Source organism: Crocuta crocuta, unplaced genomic scaffold (assembly GCF_008692635.1).
Source record: "Crocuta crocuta isolate KB4526 unplaced genomic scaffold, BGI_CrCroc_1.0 scaffold71, whole genome shotgun sequence".
NCBI classification, from domain to species: Eukaryota; Metazoa; Chordata; class Mammalia; order Carnivora; family Hyaenidae; genus Crocuta; species Crocuta crocuta.
The window spans coordinates 1,897,274-1,915,534 of NW_027527548.1; the positions used below are offsets into that span (position 1 = coordinate 1,897,274).

General features: G+C 44.4%; 1 protein-coding gene across 2 annotated transcripts; it reads left to right on the plus strand.

The window, feature by feature from the left end:
* Positions 1-327: 327 nt before the first annotated feature.
* Positions 328-17,964, plus strand: NCOA5 (nuclear receptor coactivator 5). Of its 2 annotated transcripts, none has more exons than XM_077766203.1 (7): positions 328-389; positions 8,826-9,152; positions 10,492-10,628; positions 11,628-11,754; positions 13,597-13,796; positions 15,145-15,465; positions 15,932-17,964. In XM_077766203.1, the coding sequence occupies exons 1-7, from the start codon at positions 352-354 to the stop codon at positions 16,519-16,521; spliced, it is 1,740 nt and encodes a 579-aa protein (XP_077622329.1). In that variant the 5' UTR covers positions 328-351; the 3' UTR covers positions 16,522-17,964. The 2 variants fall into 2 exon arrangements, with proteins under 2 accessions (XP_077622329.1, XP_077622331.1); XM_077766205.1 differs by having other exon boundaries at positions 15,145-15,488; positions 15,932-16,068.
* The last annotated feature ends 297 nt before the right edge of the window (positions 17,965-18,261 follow it).

Consider the following 18,261-nt stretch of genomic DNA (forward strand, 5'->3'; position numbering starts at 1 on the left):
AAGAGTTTAGAACACAGCCTTTTCCCCTTTTGGAAGGGGCAGTTGTTAAGTTTGCGACTTGGCAGAGTGTTAAAGCATTGACATAACCCATTTTATACATACCGTGTTAGCTAGAAAACCAAGGGACATTCCTTATGAAACCATGACAATGTACTGCCGTAACTTAATAAAAATTGCCCAAGTGACAGTGTGTCTGCTGAATGGATTTTCTTACACCATCTGGTTGTCATTGTAGTTTTTGTTGTTGCTCTCATTTGAAATGTGCTGATGATTTTGTTTTTATTCCGTAGCATTGAACAGATGGGTTGATTATTCTTTTCAGATATTAATAAGGCAGCGGAAAGAAGAAATATGAATACGGCTCCATCAAGACCCAGCCCCACACGAAGGTAAAGTACCCTGAAGCAGTGAGTTACCTTGGGAGAGTTGGGCTCTGGGGAGTTAAGCCCAACTTCGTACATCAAGGGTCTTTTCTTCCCCCCAACAAATCAGAAACGCTCAAGCGAACAATAAGAACATGAACCTTGTGTGAAGGGCCTTGCTGCTTTTTTTAAACTTACATCAGGAGATGCAGAGAAGCTTTGTGCTTTCGGTGACAAACCCAGCAAGTTCACCCTGCAACATGAGTTGCAGGCAATTGGAAGAGGATAAACCTCTGTCTGTCCCCAGCTCACGTGTCAATGGGAGCCTCCACAGCGGGAGGAGTGCCCCGGGGGTCGTTGGTGTGAGCCCTGCTGCACTGCAGTGGGCAGCAGAGATTCGACTCTTCATTCCACATGGCTGCCGGTCCAGATGCTAACCCAGGTTTATGGAAAGTGCTGCTTGAGAGATTGCTGCTGTGCCTGTGCTGCAGATCCCTGTTTGCTCGCATGCTTGGGTTACCGTTTGAGGGGAAATAAAAAGGGCAAAAACACTCCAGCTCTCAGAAGTCTCCCTTTTTCTTAGCTTTTCTGGAAATAAAAGGCATTTCCCTAGTATGTTCTTTCTTCTAATATATACAAAAGAGACAGTCCTGATGTATATACGCCTGAGATATGCATTAAAGTGGCCTCTTCTCTCAAAGAAGAGCCTTATTAATGTTACCGTTTACATCAAAGATATGGTCTCCAAGCTAGCCCCGTAATAGTACACACGTGGGTGCAGTGTGTGCACTTTTGTGTGGATTGCAGGCAGATACGATGGTGTCTCTTCATGGCCCAGATGGATACTCAGTATGGATTTTGCTTTTGCCTCTGAGTAAAAATGCCAGGTTTCCACAATAAACTATATACCATGATAGATTGCATTTCCTATAGTGAGCTGAATGCTGCTGAGTACAGTGAATCCTAGTCTGTACCAGGAGTGCCACAGGTCACCTGAGATCTACCCACTAACTTACACATAACATACAGCTGTCGTTTGAGATAAAACCACCTATGTTTGTTACCCACTTACAGGAAGGAATGGCTGCTGTATGTTTGGTGTATATCATCTCCATTTGGTGGTGGAGGATGGGTATTTTCTAAGCTATCAGGGATAGATTATACACAACTGCTCTGCAGAGTTCAAGCAGATTGTAGCAGCAAGGTGGTGATTTCAGCTGGACTCTAAGCACTCTGCCAGTGCAGAGGAGTTGAATTTGACACCACAACTATAGCTACACCACAGCTCCCAAGTGGATGCCCTGGCTGTCCCTTAGTCTCACTACAGAAGTGAGCGTGTACATTGGTGTTACATCTGTTCTCTGTAACACCGTAAGGGATGCTTGTAGCTTGCAGGTAAATTCTGTGTTGGTTGATTTTGTAGGTACGTGTGAGCATCCTGAAGAACCTAAGTGAACCCTATAGGACTGCAGCAGTTCTGTATGATGTCCGCTTCCATTATGCCACATCAGAGCGCACTGTAGATGTTGGGAAGCCCCGTCTGTGTCGCTCCTCATTGCCCCAATAAGCGTGGAATACAGAGAGCTAAGAGTTTACATCTAGTAGTCAGAAATACGGGGCTTCCATTGGAAGCTGTGGTTGCCAAGTGACTTAAAAGGAGGCAACGGTGTGTATCCCCTTTCCAAGGAGCTCTAATTTGTGCGTTTCTGAACTAGGTAGCTTACTGGAAGGAGTATGAAATTGGCAATGAGAAAGACACTGACTCCACTAGTAAAATCCTATCCACTCTTTCTTTTCCCCATGATGCTTATAATCTCTGGATAATGTCTGTGTGTTTTTTTCAGGCAAAAAAATAAATAAATTAAAAACAGCAAAAAACCAAAGCACATTGCAGAATACAGAGTGGTAGATTTATGTCATCCTATTAATGATACTTAACCAACTGCTTTTAACATTTCCAGTAGATTATCGGTGTTCAACAGACATTGGCAGTATTGGGGAAATAACCATCTCCTCTGCTTGGAAGCCAATATAGCTATTGCCTGGACATTAAGTCAAAAAGATTAATTTCATCCCAACTTAAAATGCCACTCTGTAATTTCATTTGTAATGAAAAAAACAGCTGTATGCTTTTCATTCTTTTAATAATAGAACCCCCTTTAAAAAAAAAAAAATACAACATTAGAGGGGGCCTTTTAAAATGCTCTCCCTACTAGATACATACATACGTCTCTTTTATATACCTTTTAAAATCCCACCTTCCTCAGTAACAGTTTCTAAAATGAGATTACTTGGCATATAGATAGGACAGTAGCTTCCTGCTTTTTTAACAGTCATTAGGAGGCACAGCTAGACTAATTTAATTTCCATCAAAAATCAGTCTTCCCCCTTGGTGCTGTGTCCCTAACTGGGTTCCTCAGCATGTTATTTAACATGACATATCATACGATCATGCTTATTAATAAGGTCCAAGGAAGAAAGATATTCACATTTAATAAAATCTGTTCTGAGCCCCGTCTCAAACCTGATCCAAGAGTCCCAGTTTTTTCCCTTTAAGAATAAAAATTTTTAAACTCTATAAAGCCAGACAAATTGAATATTCAAAACAGGATACTAAGCATTTTGATCATTGTACTCCTCATGTATTGTCTCTTAAGGTGTACCAATAGGGCAGAAATAAAATGGAATAAGTAGGCAAGATGGATCCCTAGTGAGCTTGGGAGAATCTAATCATTTCTTCAAGGGTGAACACTAGCTATCACTCTTTGGGTGCATATTTCCAGTCAAATCCTTGAAGTAATTTAATTCCACATACACAAGTCTCTTGACAACAGTCAAACTACCTTCTTTTGGCAGCCATAGTCATTTGTGCGTCCCCAGCCATAGGGAATGCAATGTTCACGGGGGGGAAAATACGTGTATTTGTGGCAAATACTTCCTTTAAGTTGTACTTTTATGTCTTCAGTGCTGCTACTTTTGATAAAGAAAGTAGTTTCTAAGCATGCTGGCAAGACCTTTGTAACACCTTGTTTTGCTGGACGTTAACCTTGAGTGTCAAAACACCTAAGTATCTCTGGGAGTTTTCACAGGATTATCACCTCTTCAAATGTCTCTGTAAGCCACAGTTCTGCTGGCATTGCTCTCCGTTCAGTAATATGCCTCCCTAATGACTCCAGCTGTCAGTGTGTGATTCTGACAATATTCGTCCAGCCAAGCACAGAAGTCTGCATCAGGGATTCCTGCTCTGGATCAAATTTCGGCCTGAATTCTCATCATTTAACCCTGGGACCACTTCATTGGACTCTTGAGTACATTGCTTAGTTACCATGTAAGTTGTCTAGCTTTGGTACTAGGCACTGGCCCTTAACCTTCAAAGACTGGACCATGATTCTGATTGTACCTCAGGTGTTCTCCGTTTCTATCTTCAGCTCAACACTCTGGCAATCCAGGTCTTGAGAGCATACACAGATGTGGCCTCCAAATGAGACTCCGTATTTCCTAAGTCTTCCTGTCTGGCATAAAAAAGAGCAAATAGAACTAAATTGTATACATCAAAAGCTCTGCAGAGAATTTTTCCCACGTATTTGTTAAGGATGTTAGGCCTGGTGCCTCTGGTGAAGGTCATAGGGGATTGGTTCATCAGAAATATCCTAGCTGTAGACAGTTTTCTTATGTGGCACAAGATGATTTCTACCTATCCATGGTGCTACTTCCTTTGATAATCACTTGCTCCTTGGGTATGAGACAGCACTAGCTCTAGTTGAGCCTCACAGGTTAAGATACCAGGCACTGACACTTAAAGAACAGCCGTCGGTTTTCAGCAAATGCCATCTCTACCAACAGAAAAGTCATATTTGTGCTTCAGAAAATCACCAGCGTGCTTCCTAGGGGGAAGCATGGCCACTTAACAAAATTTGGATCTGTGAGGTGTGATTCCTCATTGCACCCTGTATCCTGCTATCACCTAATGGCAAAATTCCGCACAAGTCTGTGGTCTCCGTTTCTCACAGTAGCATGGAGTCCTCATGGTGGGGGATCAACATCACACAGCAGCCACAGCCGTCTAGATAATGGTATCCGTGGACAGTATCTGTGACAGAACAGAAGTACCAAGAGCTGTTGAAGAATTTTTTTTTTTTCAGGAGCAAACAAACCCAAAAACTGGCCCTCCAAAGGAAAATACTCCACTCAACAGAAAGGCAGAATGGAGATGCTGACACAAAAGGACAGAGGTTTTTCTCCCTGATGCTCTGTAGAGCCAAGGACAACACCATCCTGGGCTTGAGGTTTCAGTCTCTGGAGGAAGAGAAGTTCAAAGTCCATCATAGTCTTCCAAGATGGTCATTTGTCGTTCTTACTCTGTAGGCTCTCACATGCCTAGTGCTCTGAGCACCTCTTTAGTCCCCAGGAAGAGAAGCATTTCTACCAGACGCACGTCGCTTGCCATCTGAGCCATGGCTTTCCCCTTCACCCGCCCTTCCCTTGCCTCTCAAATGTTTCCAAATGATATGACTATATTTCTCTCAAGGCAAAGAGCATTTGGCTTTTTTTTTTTCCAGCTGAATAGATGAGAAATTTATAACAATTTTAATAGTGTTTGTCATCTACCTTCAGTTTGTGGACTCCAGTGCTGAAATTTATTTAACTGGTTCACTTTAAAGGTTCAGTTTCATTTTAGCCTCTAGTGACCTGGTACCTAAGGGTACACTGCATTTGGTCTCCAGGAACACACCTCTGGTGCCATGGGATGAGATTGTGAACCTTATTGGGCTCCAGAAACTTGCTTCTAACCCACTTGTTATCTAAGGTCAAGCATCTCACTCAGAGGCTTCATCCTTGGGGCACTCTGAATCCTGAACACTGTACCTCCCCTTTTGTTAGCTGGTTCTCGTTCTGAGAAAGATGTTGGGGCCAGCAGCAGGAGCCCTTTTGTTCTGGGGAGTCCTTTATTTGGGTCCCAAAGTGACCCTAAGAGGTTTTTACTTTCGTCTCCAGAAGAACAGCTTCTGCCATACTACTTAGCTTTTGGAGAAAGGAGAAAAGCTTTGCCTTTTCATTTTAGAGAATTGCTGTCTTCTCTGTCCCTAATTCCACCATTCCTTTGGTTCTTTCCACTTTGTGGATATCATCTTTTCTACATTTTACCCAGAAAGCACTTCAGGGGGAATTAGTAGTTTTGTTGGCACATGGACTTTAGCTTCATTGAGAGAAAGGGAGTTGCTTGCCTCTCACACTGGAAGCATGAGCCTAGACTTTGGGAATCTCGGGTTATGGTCAACCTCCAGGGATGGACCCTGACAGGTGAGTAAAGTGCTTCCATGGATTCAAAGGAATGAGAACAATATGGCATTTATAGCTGTCCTAAGGCTGTGAATAATGTGCTGTGACTTGGTGTTCTCCATATCCCCACCCCCCATTTCCACCACCAAAGGCTTTGTGTGTGGTCTGTGGTCTGTCAGGTTCATGATCTCTCTCATCTCTGCTTGCCAAGAACACTTGAAATCTGATTCTACCTCTAATGACTACTTCTGACTGCTCCCCAAGGCAGGTTTATCTACTGATCATTAATCCAGAAATACTTATGGTTGTCCCTTCCCATAGAATCTTGAGTGTTTGCCCACATTATATACTCTAGCAGATGTAATGCATGTGAGGAAGATTATATGACCTACTAAGAAATATCAAAGTAAGAATCTTGGTTAGTCTGCACTTTAATAGGAAAAATGTTTAGCACTTCATGTAAATTCCCTGGTCTCCCATATGTTTGCTCCCACAAATCAGGAGTGCTTGTGGGCCTTAAAATATATAACAAAGACTTTTCACAGATGCAAAATTGGCATTGAAATTGTTTTTGCTATGCCTTTGTAGATGAAGTGACATTGAGGCTCTCTACCAAGCTGACGGCATCATGATGGCTGCCCAATATATGTAATCAGGATAGATGACAAAAGTATAAACAAAACATGATGCCTGCTCATAAGAAGCTTATAGTTTAGTTGAATAATTCAGTTCATTAAACATTTACTGAACTCCGTGCTGTTGTCGTAGGGACCCAAAGACTTCAAAAGAGCTTAGTCTTTAGTAGAGAAGCCATGTAAACATAATTACAGAAGTGTGATAAGTGCGGTGATAGAAATATGTACAGGAGCAAGGTTCATTGCACATAGTCATGGAGCATCTGCTGCACGCCAGACATTATAAACCTATGTAGTGGATTTATAGTGGAGAGTCAGACTGACAGTCCTTGTCCTCGTGGATTCACAGTCTAATAGAGCAGACGTTAAACAAGTCAATAGATATGTCAAATTGTGATAAGTGACAAAAATAGTGCTATGAGAAAATGGCCAGAATTTAAGGACAGAAAGTAAACTTTTAGACTATTAGATTCGGGGGTGAGAAGCACTTACTGTGCTGAGACATAGAGAAGGAGTATGGATCTGTTTTTGCTGCTCAAGTAGAGACATCAGGAAAAGGCTTGGCTAGTTATAGCTGAAAGGCCAGTGTGGCAAGATAATGGCGAACTTGGGAGGGGAGGCAACAAGATTGGAGAAGACAGCCAAGACCATGCAGCACCTGACTTGCCTTATTAGAGATTTTGGATTGAATTCTGAACACTGGGAAACCAGTGAAAGCTTTTACATATTTTAAAGATCACCCTAGAATAACCTGGAATAAAAGAAAAGAGGCAAGAGCAGAAGTGGGGAAATCTTTCCCCACTTTAGAAGTCTCTTGCTATGTTAAGGGATAGATCATTATGAGTTGGCCTTTGGTGGTACTAATGAAGGTAAAAGAAACATGGGCAGAATTGATATCAATTTCAGAAAAAGAATAAACAGAATTTGAAAATGGGATTGGAAGAGCAGTTGGGACTTTGGAAAAGATGACGTTTAGTTTCCTAGCTTGAGCAACAGAGTAGGTAGATGTGGCATTTATTGAGATGGAAAGGACTGGAGGAGGAACATATTTGTTGGTGAAGTTCAAGAGTTTAGGGCAGATTTTATGGAGGAGGTAATCCTTAAAGTAGGTCAAACAAGACATTGTAAAAACGTAACTATATCAAGATGAGTAATAGAAATAGTAAGTGTTCTAAGCATTGAGCAGCAGGAAGGATCAACAGTTACTAGGGAGATTAGAGAAGACTTCTTGGAAGATTTGGGACATGAACTTGCCTGTGAGGATCGGGTGATACTTGGATGAGTGCAAGAAAAATGTTCCAAGTTGAAAAACCATATGAGCAACAATCCTGAAGCAGTTAGGGTCATATGAGTTAAGTCATAAGAACAGAACTGGGGGGGGGGGGGTGGAATCAGGAAATGGGGGAGCGATAATAGTCGGAAAGGGTCCAGATTTGTTATGGAGGGCTACACAGAAATGTGATCATTAAGCTGTGATTGGTAACAGGTGGAAATTTGGATGGTTCATCTGATTATGTGTAGAGTGAATCTGGAAGATTGGCTCTTGGTTTGTGTTTTGGAAATTTGTTGGTACTGAGCATAAAAATAAAGGTTTGGATTGATAAATCCAGTGGGAATGAAAATGAAAAATGAACAGGATTCAGGTGACTTAATGGGGATAGGAAAAAAAGAATCATTAACTTTCAAAAACTTAAACCTTGGTAACTAGGAAGATGACTTTTGGCATACATGAAAACAGGAATGGAACTGAATAAGAAATGGGTTGATTAAGTTTAATTTTAGATAGGTTGAGTTTTCAGTGGAGTGGAATGTCTCGTGAAGAATATTGAATGAGAGCAGCAAAATATGTCTGTGACTTCAAACACTGTTTTGGGGGGGGGGGCAGGTTCTGCATTAAACTCAGATTAAGAGAGACCACCACTCAATAACTGTTGAGACGACAAAGAAGCTGGTGTTCTTACACTTTACTGTGTGTGTATTGTACTTTTTCTTTTTTCCCTTAATTTGATTATCCTGCTAGATATTTTAAGTGAAGTTTTCTATACTTCAGGGACAACTACTTTGATCAATTACTTTGTATGAGATTGTGCATTTGCTCCTTTTTTCGTGAGTCTTGCCCCTTACTGTGTCCCTCCAACTTTTCCCCCCTTTTAAAATCTCTTTCAAACAAGTCTGGTTGGAAAAAACAGGTTCTAGGGGAAAGATGCCTTCACTTTGAAAACCTTGTGGAGATGATAGTGTGGCATGAGTAAGGAATACCGAATTACTCCCTGAAACCTGACAAATACTTGGACCCCAGTCAAAACATTTGGCTTTGGGTCATACATTCTTCCTTTGATATCCTAATCTTTTGAGATCCTGGAACCTACTAGTCTTTATTTGCTGATCAGATGGGTGACTGTCTTTAAAATTGTAGTCATACAACTGTTTGGCTGCCGTGTTTTAGAGAAAAATGCTTGGAAAGGGTGGGGGCTTCCTCCGTTTAAGAGCTGAAGGGTTGGCTACCTTCAATTTCTTTGTCTTAGTTTCTTCTTGCTGCCTCCCACAGAGATCCATATGGCTTTGGAGACGGTCGAGATACAAGACGTGATCGATCCCCAATTCGAGGAAGTCCAAGGAGAGAGCCCAGGGATGGCAGAAATGGTCGAGATGCCCGAGATAGCAGAGCCATGCGAGACCCCCGAGACTTGCGGGACCACAGAGATAGCAGAGACCTTCGGGATCACAGAGACAGCAGAAGTATTCGTGATGCTCGGGACATGAGGGACCTTAGAGACTTTCGTGATCTAAGAGACTCTAGGGATTTTCGGGATCACCGGGACCCCATGTACGACAGATACAGAGATATGAGAGACTCCCGAGAGCCCATGTACAGGTACACACTCAGCCATCTGCTTGGATTTTTGTTGGGTTTTTTTGGTAACAGTCTTGGGTGTTCTGCTGAATTAATTGAAAGCTCTGTAAGGGCAGTGACTTTATCAGCCTTATGTTTACAGTGTCTAGCAAGTGGCAGATGTGCTACTCAGCAAATATTTGCTGAGTGTGTGAATGTTTGATGAATTATGCTTAGTGAATGAATCTGGATCTCCCTGTGGCCTATGAAAGGCAACATTGTGCAAATGGACAAAAAAGATGGAGTGCAAATTGTTTTGGCAGTACAGAAACCCAGGGAAGATACACACATAGCCAGTAAGTCTGTGAAAAGACACATGGCATCATTAGTCAACAGGGAAATGCAAATCAAAGCCACAATGAGATACCACCTCATACCTACTAGGGCAGCTATAATAATTTACTAAGGGAAACAACAAAAGAAAAGAACAAGTACTGGCAAGGTGTAGAGACTAGAACCCTCAAACATTGTTGGTCGGAATGTAAAATAGTGTGGCCGCTGTAGAGAGCAGTTGGCGGGCAGTTCCTTAAAAAATTAAATACAGTAGAATTGCTGTGACCCATCAGTTTCACTCCAGGGTGTGTACCCAAAAGACTTGAAAAAAGGGACTCAAACATACTTGTATGTAAATGTGCAGAGAAGCATCTCGACAGCGACTGAGAGGTGGACAATACCCAACATCTGTCACAAGGTGGATGAATAAAAAAATGTGATATATCCATACAGTGGAATATTACTCAGCCGTAAAATGGAAGGTAATTCTGATACCTGCTGCAACAGGGATGGGCCTTGAAAACATGCTAAATGAAGTAATCCAGACAGACACAAAAGAACAAATACTGCATGATTCCACTTACATGAAATCTATAGAGAAGACAAATTCATAGAAACAGAAAATAGTTTAGAGGTTACAGGGCTGGGAAGTGAAGAGTTACTGCTTAATGAGTGTTCTGCTCAGGATGATGATGACAAATTTATGTATTTATGTGTATGTATATATTTTAAACAATTTTTTTAAAAACACAAGGGGGGATGGGGAGTCAAAATTAATAAGTCATTACCATCAGTTATTTTGCATGTACTTTAAGGCAGAGACTATTCTGAGAGCTCTCTGTACATCCTCCCAGTCATTTTGCAAGGCAGGTTAACAAAGCCCCAGCCCCAGAACTGATAAGCAGTGAATCTCTTTTGTCTAATCCCAGAGTCCACTGCCTCACTGTGCTGCTTCCTCACAGGGGACTGGCTCTTGAAGAATTTTTTATATCTGAGTTTTGCAGTGTAGGTGAGTTTTAACTTTGTGCAAATTTCTTCCACTTTTCAGGAGAGAAAGCTCTTATGACCGATACCTGCGAATGGATGACTATTGCAGGAGGAAGGATGACGCTTACTTTGACCGTTACAGAGACAGCTTTGATGGACGAGGCCCTCCAGGCCCAGAAAGTCAGTCTCGTGCAAAAGGTAAAGTAGCAGTTTATTTGTTACTGGTAGGTAGCACACTTTACAAATAACCAACTGGAAAGGGACTAATGACTTGGTTAAGGAACCCAGAAAAAGAAGAACTATAAATACCCTATTAATATGTAGGGAACATTCAGCTTGAAAATAATTTATAAAATGGAACATAGTACTGTCATCTGGTTTAATCATGTAACAAGAAGTAGATGTAATCATGTAACAAGAAGTAAATGTGAAATTCTGGCAATAAGAAATGAGCAAAAGACTGGAGCTGAGTAGGGTTAATAAGTGCTTGCTTTTTAACCAAATAACATCAACTGTCTGCACTATTTGCGGCGTGTGATGTAGGTTTTTTTGTTGATGTGTAATTTTTACCTAATAGCGTCTCTTTTTTAAAGACAAACATGGTTTTTAAAAGCTAAAAGCCTGATTATTCTCAGTACATCCTTAAAGATTTTTTAATTGTTTTGTAGTTGAATTAAGAACCTCATTTTTAATTTGTAATAAATGTTTACTACGTGATTTTTTTTTTCAAAACAAATTACAAATACCTGTCAACGAGGGTCTCAAATAGTTGTCCCCAAAATGCCAATGAGAAAAATAATGAAATAACCACTTTTACCTATCAAGTTGGCAGGAATTTTTAAAAATGACCATACCCAATGTTGACTAAGATATGGAGAAATAGCACTAGGTGATCTACCCTTATGAAGGGATAAGTTAGTAACAGCCTTTAGAGGGCAGTTTGGCAGTGTGTAGCAGATGACACATTTAAGTGACCATGCCTTCTAATCCAACCATTCCATTTCAATGAATTTATAGTAGTAAAAAATGACAGTATTAGCTATTTTTAGGCGGTAGTCCAGAAGAGTAATTCAAACAGACTATGTGTGTATTATGACCTAGTCCTAGAAGTAGTTCAGGATTTAAAATAAGGCCTGTGACTTATTTTTGTAGAAAGGCACAGTCCATATTTCAGTCTTCCTTGTTGGTGTCTTACAGAACGTTTGAAACGTGAGGAACGGCGTAGAGAAGAACTTTATCGTCAGTATTTTGAGGAAATCCAGAGACGCTTTGATGCCGAGAGGCCCGTTGATTGTTCTGTGATTGTGGTCAACAAGCAGACTAAGTAAGAATCCTTTGGTTATTTCTCCTGAGTAAGGAGAAAGGTCAGAAGAGAAGTTAAGACTTCCTTTGGCAGGTGTACCCGCTGAACTTGCGCTGTGTGCTCTAGCATTGCTCTCCCGTGTTTAGCCAGAGTTCTGTCAGTTGTGACTCGACAGAAAACCCATTGCAAACTGGCTTCGGCCCCAAAGGGAAATTTTTAGTTTGTTTGACTGGGAATTTCAGGTATGGCCACATCCAGAGTCAAACCACGTCATCAAGACTTGGTCTCTGTATTACCCTCATTCTCACACAAGCTTTCTACTTGAAAAGGCAGAATGGCACTAACCCTATACATCTGTCTTCTTAGCAAAAGCCTCTTTTTCCCAGTGCTTCCATTTGAAGGCCTGGAATTGTTTCTCATTGGACTGACCTGGCCCACTCTCCCATCCTTGAACCAGCGGTGCTAGGATGCCCTGATGAGCTAGGACTAGGTCATGTGCCCCGTTCCTAGAGCTAAAGGTGGAATTCAGCCTATGGAATCATGTGGACTGAGTAGGAGACGGGTGCTTTCCCAGAGGAACACTGAAGAGGGAATATATGTTGGCCATGCAGAGCAGTAGATGCCCCCTTCATAGAACAACCCCGAATCCCCAATACTTTGGGAGGCACATGTCTCAGCATTTGTCTGCCAAGCCTTCTTTGTGAAGTGCCGTGATCTTGCAGAGCTGTTAGGAGACTATTCTAGCCAATCCAGAGTTCACAGTGCCTCTTTGCTCGCCTCTTTTTCACATTGTCTCCTGAAGAGACCGAGTGGAGAGGCACAAGGGAGCATAGCAGCTTGCAGGCTTGGCACTAGCCATGTTTCCTTTCCCCAGGTGGTTAGTAAATAACTTCATGTGTTTTCTAGCAGTTTGAGGTTAAAGAGCTAATTTCAAGGCGGAGACTAGGGAAATAGGTGTTGGGACACCGAGCAGCAGGCAGAGTTCCCAGGCTCTGGGCTGCCTTGTTTAGAGAGAGATGCCACTTCAACTGCAGGTAGCTTTTTTTTCTTGCTACATGATAATAGCTGTTATTTTCTAAGCACCTACTCTACTACCCCTTGCTAGGCACTTTACTTAAATTATTTTTAATCTTCACAGTCATCACATTACATGTGTATTCACGCAGCTCATCTCTTGTATGTATGGTGAAGCTAAGTCCTGGGACTGTAATGGATGCAGATATACGGGGCCCCTTCCTGTTGTGGAGCTTACACCCTAGTTAGGCAGGTGAGAACAAAAATGGATATATTGGTGATGAGCCTTATGAGAAGAAATATATCAAGAGTCTAATTTAGATTGGAGAGGTCAAGGGAATGACATAAACTGAGCCGTATTGTTCCTGTTTTATTGGTAAAGAAACAAGTTTGTAACAGAGGCTCAAAGATTTGCTTAAATCTTCACAGCTTTGTAAGTAAATGATATGGTTGGGATCCAGACTCCTTGTAGCATTAAAGCCCGTGCATTTTCTGCTCTGTTAGGCAGCAGCCCAGAGACAGGTATGTGCCACAAGTCTTGGGCAGAGGGATGGTGTTTAAGAAAAGACTACTGCTCTGCAGGATCAAGAAAAGGACCTGCGTACTAAGTGCTGTGTTATTGGCAACTTAATATGTGACCATTCTGAGCTAGGCGTGACCATTCTGAACTCTAGTGTAAGAGATGGAATTGGTCTAGATTCTTGGAGCCTGAAGAGGGCACTAGGGAGACATGGGATGTGCTAAGATTTGAACTCTCCACAGGAGCACACACTGCTGAGGTGCAACAGTGTTCAGTTTGGGAGGGAGCTGGCCAGGGAGTGCTCACCCGGATCCTGTTTGTTCCTACAGAGATTATGCTGAATCTGTAGGGCGGAAGGTACGAGACCTCGGCATGGTAGTGGACTTGATCTTCCTCAACACAGAGGTGTCACTGTCACAAGCCTTGGAGGATGTTAGCAGGGGAGGGTCTCCTTTTGCTATCGTCATCACCCAGCAACACCAGATTCACCGCTCGTGCACAGTCAACATCATGTTTGGAACCCCACAAGGTACGGAGGCCCAGTGGGTCAGAATTCCAGAGATAGTCACTAGTCCATTAATTCTTTGATGCCTTACTCAGAAGAAGCACATTTTGGGCAAATGACTCGTATGCCAGCTCAGAGATGGTGGGACCCTTTTATAAGCACACTGGAGGAGGCTTGCATAGTCACTCACTCGTCTGATATTTTTCAGTTGTTGCAGTCCTGGGTCTGCTATATAGAAGACATTGTATTTAGCCCTCAGGTATAGATAGTGGGATACTGGTACATGTATAACCACTAGCTCTGGGAAGGGCGCAGGAGGCGATGTGGTTTACAGCATTTGCTTGTCTGCATGGTGTAAATGCTCCCCGTGTCCTATTTCAAGCCACCAACATGTAGTCACTTCTGGGAGGGTTGGGAAGAGATGTGCACCGTCGGCTCTCACCATTGAGAGCAGGTGCCAGCATCCCTCTGGCAGATGTACACTGCATGGAGCGTGCCAGAGCTCCTGCTTTCACTAGGTTTCATAATAAGGGACCGAGAACACAACAGGCGATGAGACTATCTGTGAATGTGCTAGAGAAGTAGAGGGGGCAGGAGAGCAGGGAGGAGGCTCAGGAAGCCCTTGAAGCCCTTCCCTGAAGTTGCTTTTAGTACATCACACTCAGAATGTTAGGATTCCGCCACCCATTGGCCCTGGCCGTTGCTCTTCCAGCACAGACCTTGGCCTTTTCCCACCACATTTGGAATCCCTTTGCCTGCCTTGTTGCACCCATTACCATAAAATACCTAGGGTTCTCCACTAGGTCATGTGTGTCTCTGAGCAGTAGTTCTCAAGATGCGTGGGGACATCTATGTAAAGTTCTGAGGCTTCTCACCACCCTGTAGGTTACGTTGCCCGTGGGTAAGGAGAGGAGGTTATTTAGGTTTGTATTTGATCTTAATCCATGACCTTTGAACTGATGAATTCAGACACAGTAGGCCAGCTGTATCCTGAGTGTCACAGTAGAGAGCCAGGCTTTACAGAAGAGCTTTCTGGCCCCCTGCAGCCTGCCTCTCATGGTTATTCCCCATGTGGTCTTTTTGAATCTGTGGGAGACGGTCATGTTTCTTTGGTTTTTACTACAAGTCTGTGATCTAGGAATTCCCCCAAAGAAGCAGCTCTGTGAAAGGTGTGTGTGTTTCCCACCAAAGAAATCTATTCACCTATCTTTCCAGCCTTCATTTCCCTCCCCTCTGCTCCCCATCCTAAGGCTTTTTGTCACCAAAATGGTTTTCTTGCTGCTTTGAGGTTAGGAGAGGCTTGGTAGAATCCAGCCGGTGGGCACCCGCATCCATCATGGGAGAAAACAACTCCTGCCCTTCTCTCCTACAGAGCATCGCAACATGCCCCAGGCAGATGCCATGGTGCTGGTGGCCAGAAATTACGAGCGCTACAAGAACGAGTGCCGGGAGAAGGAACGCGAGGAGATTGCCAGACAGGCAGCCAAGATGGCCGATGACGCCATCCTGCAGGAAAGGGAGCGCGGAGGCCCCGAGGAAGGAGTGCGCGGGGGGCACCCTCCAGCCATCCAAAGCCTCATCAACCTACTGGCAGACAACAGGTACCTCACTGCCGAGGAGACTGACAAGATCATCAACTATCTGCGAGAGCGGAAGGAGCGCCTTATGAGGAGCAGCACCGACTCTCTGCCTGGTGAGCTACGTGGCAGGGCCGAGGTGAAGTTCTGACTCTGCATTTCTCTAACCCCCAGGCTCTGTTGGGAGGGTGGCAGACCCAAGCTCTTTGGGGTGGGTAAGGGGAGTGAGCCCGTCCCCTGGGTTCTCCCACGGGTCATCCTTGCTATGTAATGGTAACTTAAGATTTGGGTACTGAATTCCAGTCCCTATAGTTAATGTGGTGATGGGGGGACTAAGATGGCCAGCCACCTGGTAACCAAGATGGATGCCCTTTGTTCCTTTAAGTCATCCCCTGGGGCAACTAGGCTGTTTTCTGGAGAGGAGACAGCACATACCACGAAGTAGCTCCTTTGGGAAATCGATGTTATAGTCCGTGTACTATGTGATTGATGTGATCAGTGATTGTTGTTCTTCCCTGGCTGTTAAGCCTCCTGCCCGCGAAGGGTACTTTCAACCAGATACCTCCTCCTTCTGTCTTCTAGGCCCGATTTCCCGCCAACCACTCGGGGCGACCTCGGGTGCCTCGCTGAAGACACAGCCAGGCTCCCAACCGCTCCAGAGCGGCCAAGTGCTCCCCTCTGCTACACCCACTCCAGCTGCACCCCCCACCTCCCAGCAAGAGCTTCAGGCCAAAATCCTCAGCCTCTTCAATAGTGGCACGGTTGTGGCCAATAGCAGCTCTGCATCCCCTTCAGTCGCTGCCGGAAACACCCAGAACCAGAATTTTTCCACAGCAGTGAACAGCCAGCCTCAGCAAAGATCACAGGCCTCTGGCAATCAGCCTCCAAACATTTTGGGACAAGCGGGATCTGCTCGGAACATGGGCCCCAGGCCTGGGGCTCCTTCCCAAGGGCTCTTTGGCCAGCCTTCCAGTCGCCTGGCACCTCCTAGCAACATGGCTAGCCAGAGGCCCGTGTCTTCCACAGGTATCAACTTTGACAATCCAAGTGTACAGAAGGCTCTGGACACTCTGATCCAGAGTGGCCCTGCTCTCTCCCACCTGGTTAGCCAAACTACAGCACAGGTGGGGCGGCCCCCAGCCCCATTGGGATCTTACCAGAGGCATTACTGAGGCTAAGTCTCTCAACTGTCCCCAGTCCCCTCATCCCCTGGCCTCCTCCCACCTACTGCGTTCAAATAGAGTTATTTGGAGGATGTTCTCTGCGCCTCTCCAGGTCTACATCGAATGTTTCTACCACCTGCTCTCTCTTCTGCCCAAGGCTGTGTTGCTTATTCCTTCCAGAGTCAGAGTTTATACTGCATTTGGGGGTGTATCTTTTTTTTTGTTGTTTTTGTTTCTTGTTTTGTAGAAAATAAATATCTCTGGGGTCACTTGGGCAGTATAGGTGTCTGGGCTCAGTTTATATTTCATGGGTTTCTCTGGTCTCTGTCAGCTGGACTTGGGGCTTGGAGAGAAAGAAGAAGCCAATCCCCGATCGACAGTTTGAAACCGCATTTTCATGTCCATCACTACCGCCTTTGTTCATTTTGAACCTGACAAGGTTTTCCAGCTTCGCACAGGCTGGCCAGAGCTCGAGCTCCTGTCTGCAGCTGCTTCCTAGGGTTGCAGAGAACCAGCCTGGGCTTGGCAAGCACAGTGTCGTTCGTCGTGCCCTGTTCCGCGTGTATGGGGTCTGCTTGAAAATTCATAGATCAGCTGCTCTGGACTTGTCCACGAAAGTCTGTGGCAGCCACAGAAGCAGGCACTTTTCTGCCTAATCTAGGGTTGTTGGTTTGGGGCTTTCTCTCTTTTCTTTCTTTCCTTCCTGCCTTCCTTCCTTCCTTCCTCTCTCTTTTCTTTCGTTTTCCTCCCCTCCCCTCCCCTCCCTTTCCTTTCCTTTCTTTTTTTCATTAGAGGACCTCCAATAGACTGAACAGCTCCAGTCACCAGGAGTTAGTTCAACAAGAACTGAATCTGGGCCCTGACTGCTCTCACCCCCGTGATGTTCCTGTCAGCTTCTCTGTCTCCAGTGCTAGTTTCATGGAGGTTCTGAGAAGGCAACTCTAGACTCTGGCAGGGAACACCCATTTTTTTTTTCAGTGATTGTTTTGAGCTTTTGGCTCAGAAATCAGGCTCTTATTTTCATTTGGACTCTTGTTTTCTGAGCAGCAGGAGGTAGGGACCATTTTGATGTCAGACTTTTGGTAGCTGGACATGTCCTTGATACAGGTGGCTGTTCATAACTTGTGAGCCAGAGTGAAATTAGAGGGAGGACTTCTGGCTGCTGCTGTCTACAGAGCCAAAGGAAGCTGCCCTCTCCCTAGGTATGGTGCTCGTCAGAGCCCTGTGGGTCACAGCCTCAAGGGGCCCCTAGCGGGGATGAGGGAGGGCAGGGACTTCAGCTGAGTCCCTGCCAGTTGCTGAGCAAACAATGATTTCACAAACTCACGGTCCCCAGATGGCAGCGTTTTATGTTCTGACCTGTTTGTGTTCTATAGTGTTTTTCCTCTTTGGAATTCTGTGTTGTTAATAAGATGAGATGATTACTTTTTATTAAAATGAAAAAGTAAAGACTGTGCTGTCTTTTTGGTGTGTGGATATCTGCAGGGGCATGGCCCCTGACAGAGCGTTGACTGGTTTCCATCTGTCGTGATGCCTGCCCCCTCTTGTCCCCGTCCTGGGGTCAGGCCCGAAAACCTCTTCTAACCCTAGGCCTCTTCTCCCTCATCCCCCCCCCCCCNAACGCCCTTGCCTGTGGCGGACTCAGTGTGGCAGCAGCCTTGTCCTCTCCTCTGGGAAAGGGCCGTTTCTGGCTGCTGGTCGCTGGTCGGTGGAGGCGGCCGTGCTCCTGCTTTGATTTGGTCCCAGCTG

Excerpts from the sequence above, each read along its gene's own strand:
- NCOA5 (XM_077766203.1), top strand. The coding sequence starts at position 352 with ATGAATACGGCTCCATCAAGACCCAGCCCCACACGAAG. Across the intron at positions 13,797-15,144 it reads CATGTTTGGAACCCCACAAG|AGCATCGCAACATGCCCCAG; the intron begins GTACGGAGGCCC and ends TCTCTCCTACAG. Across the intron at positions 15,466-15,931 it reads CAGCACCGACTCTCTGCCTG|GCCCGATTTCCCGCCAACCA; the intron begins GTGAGCTACGTG and ends TCTGTCTTCTAG.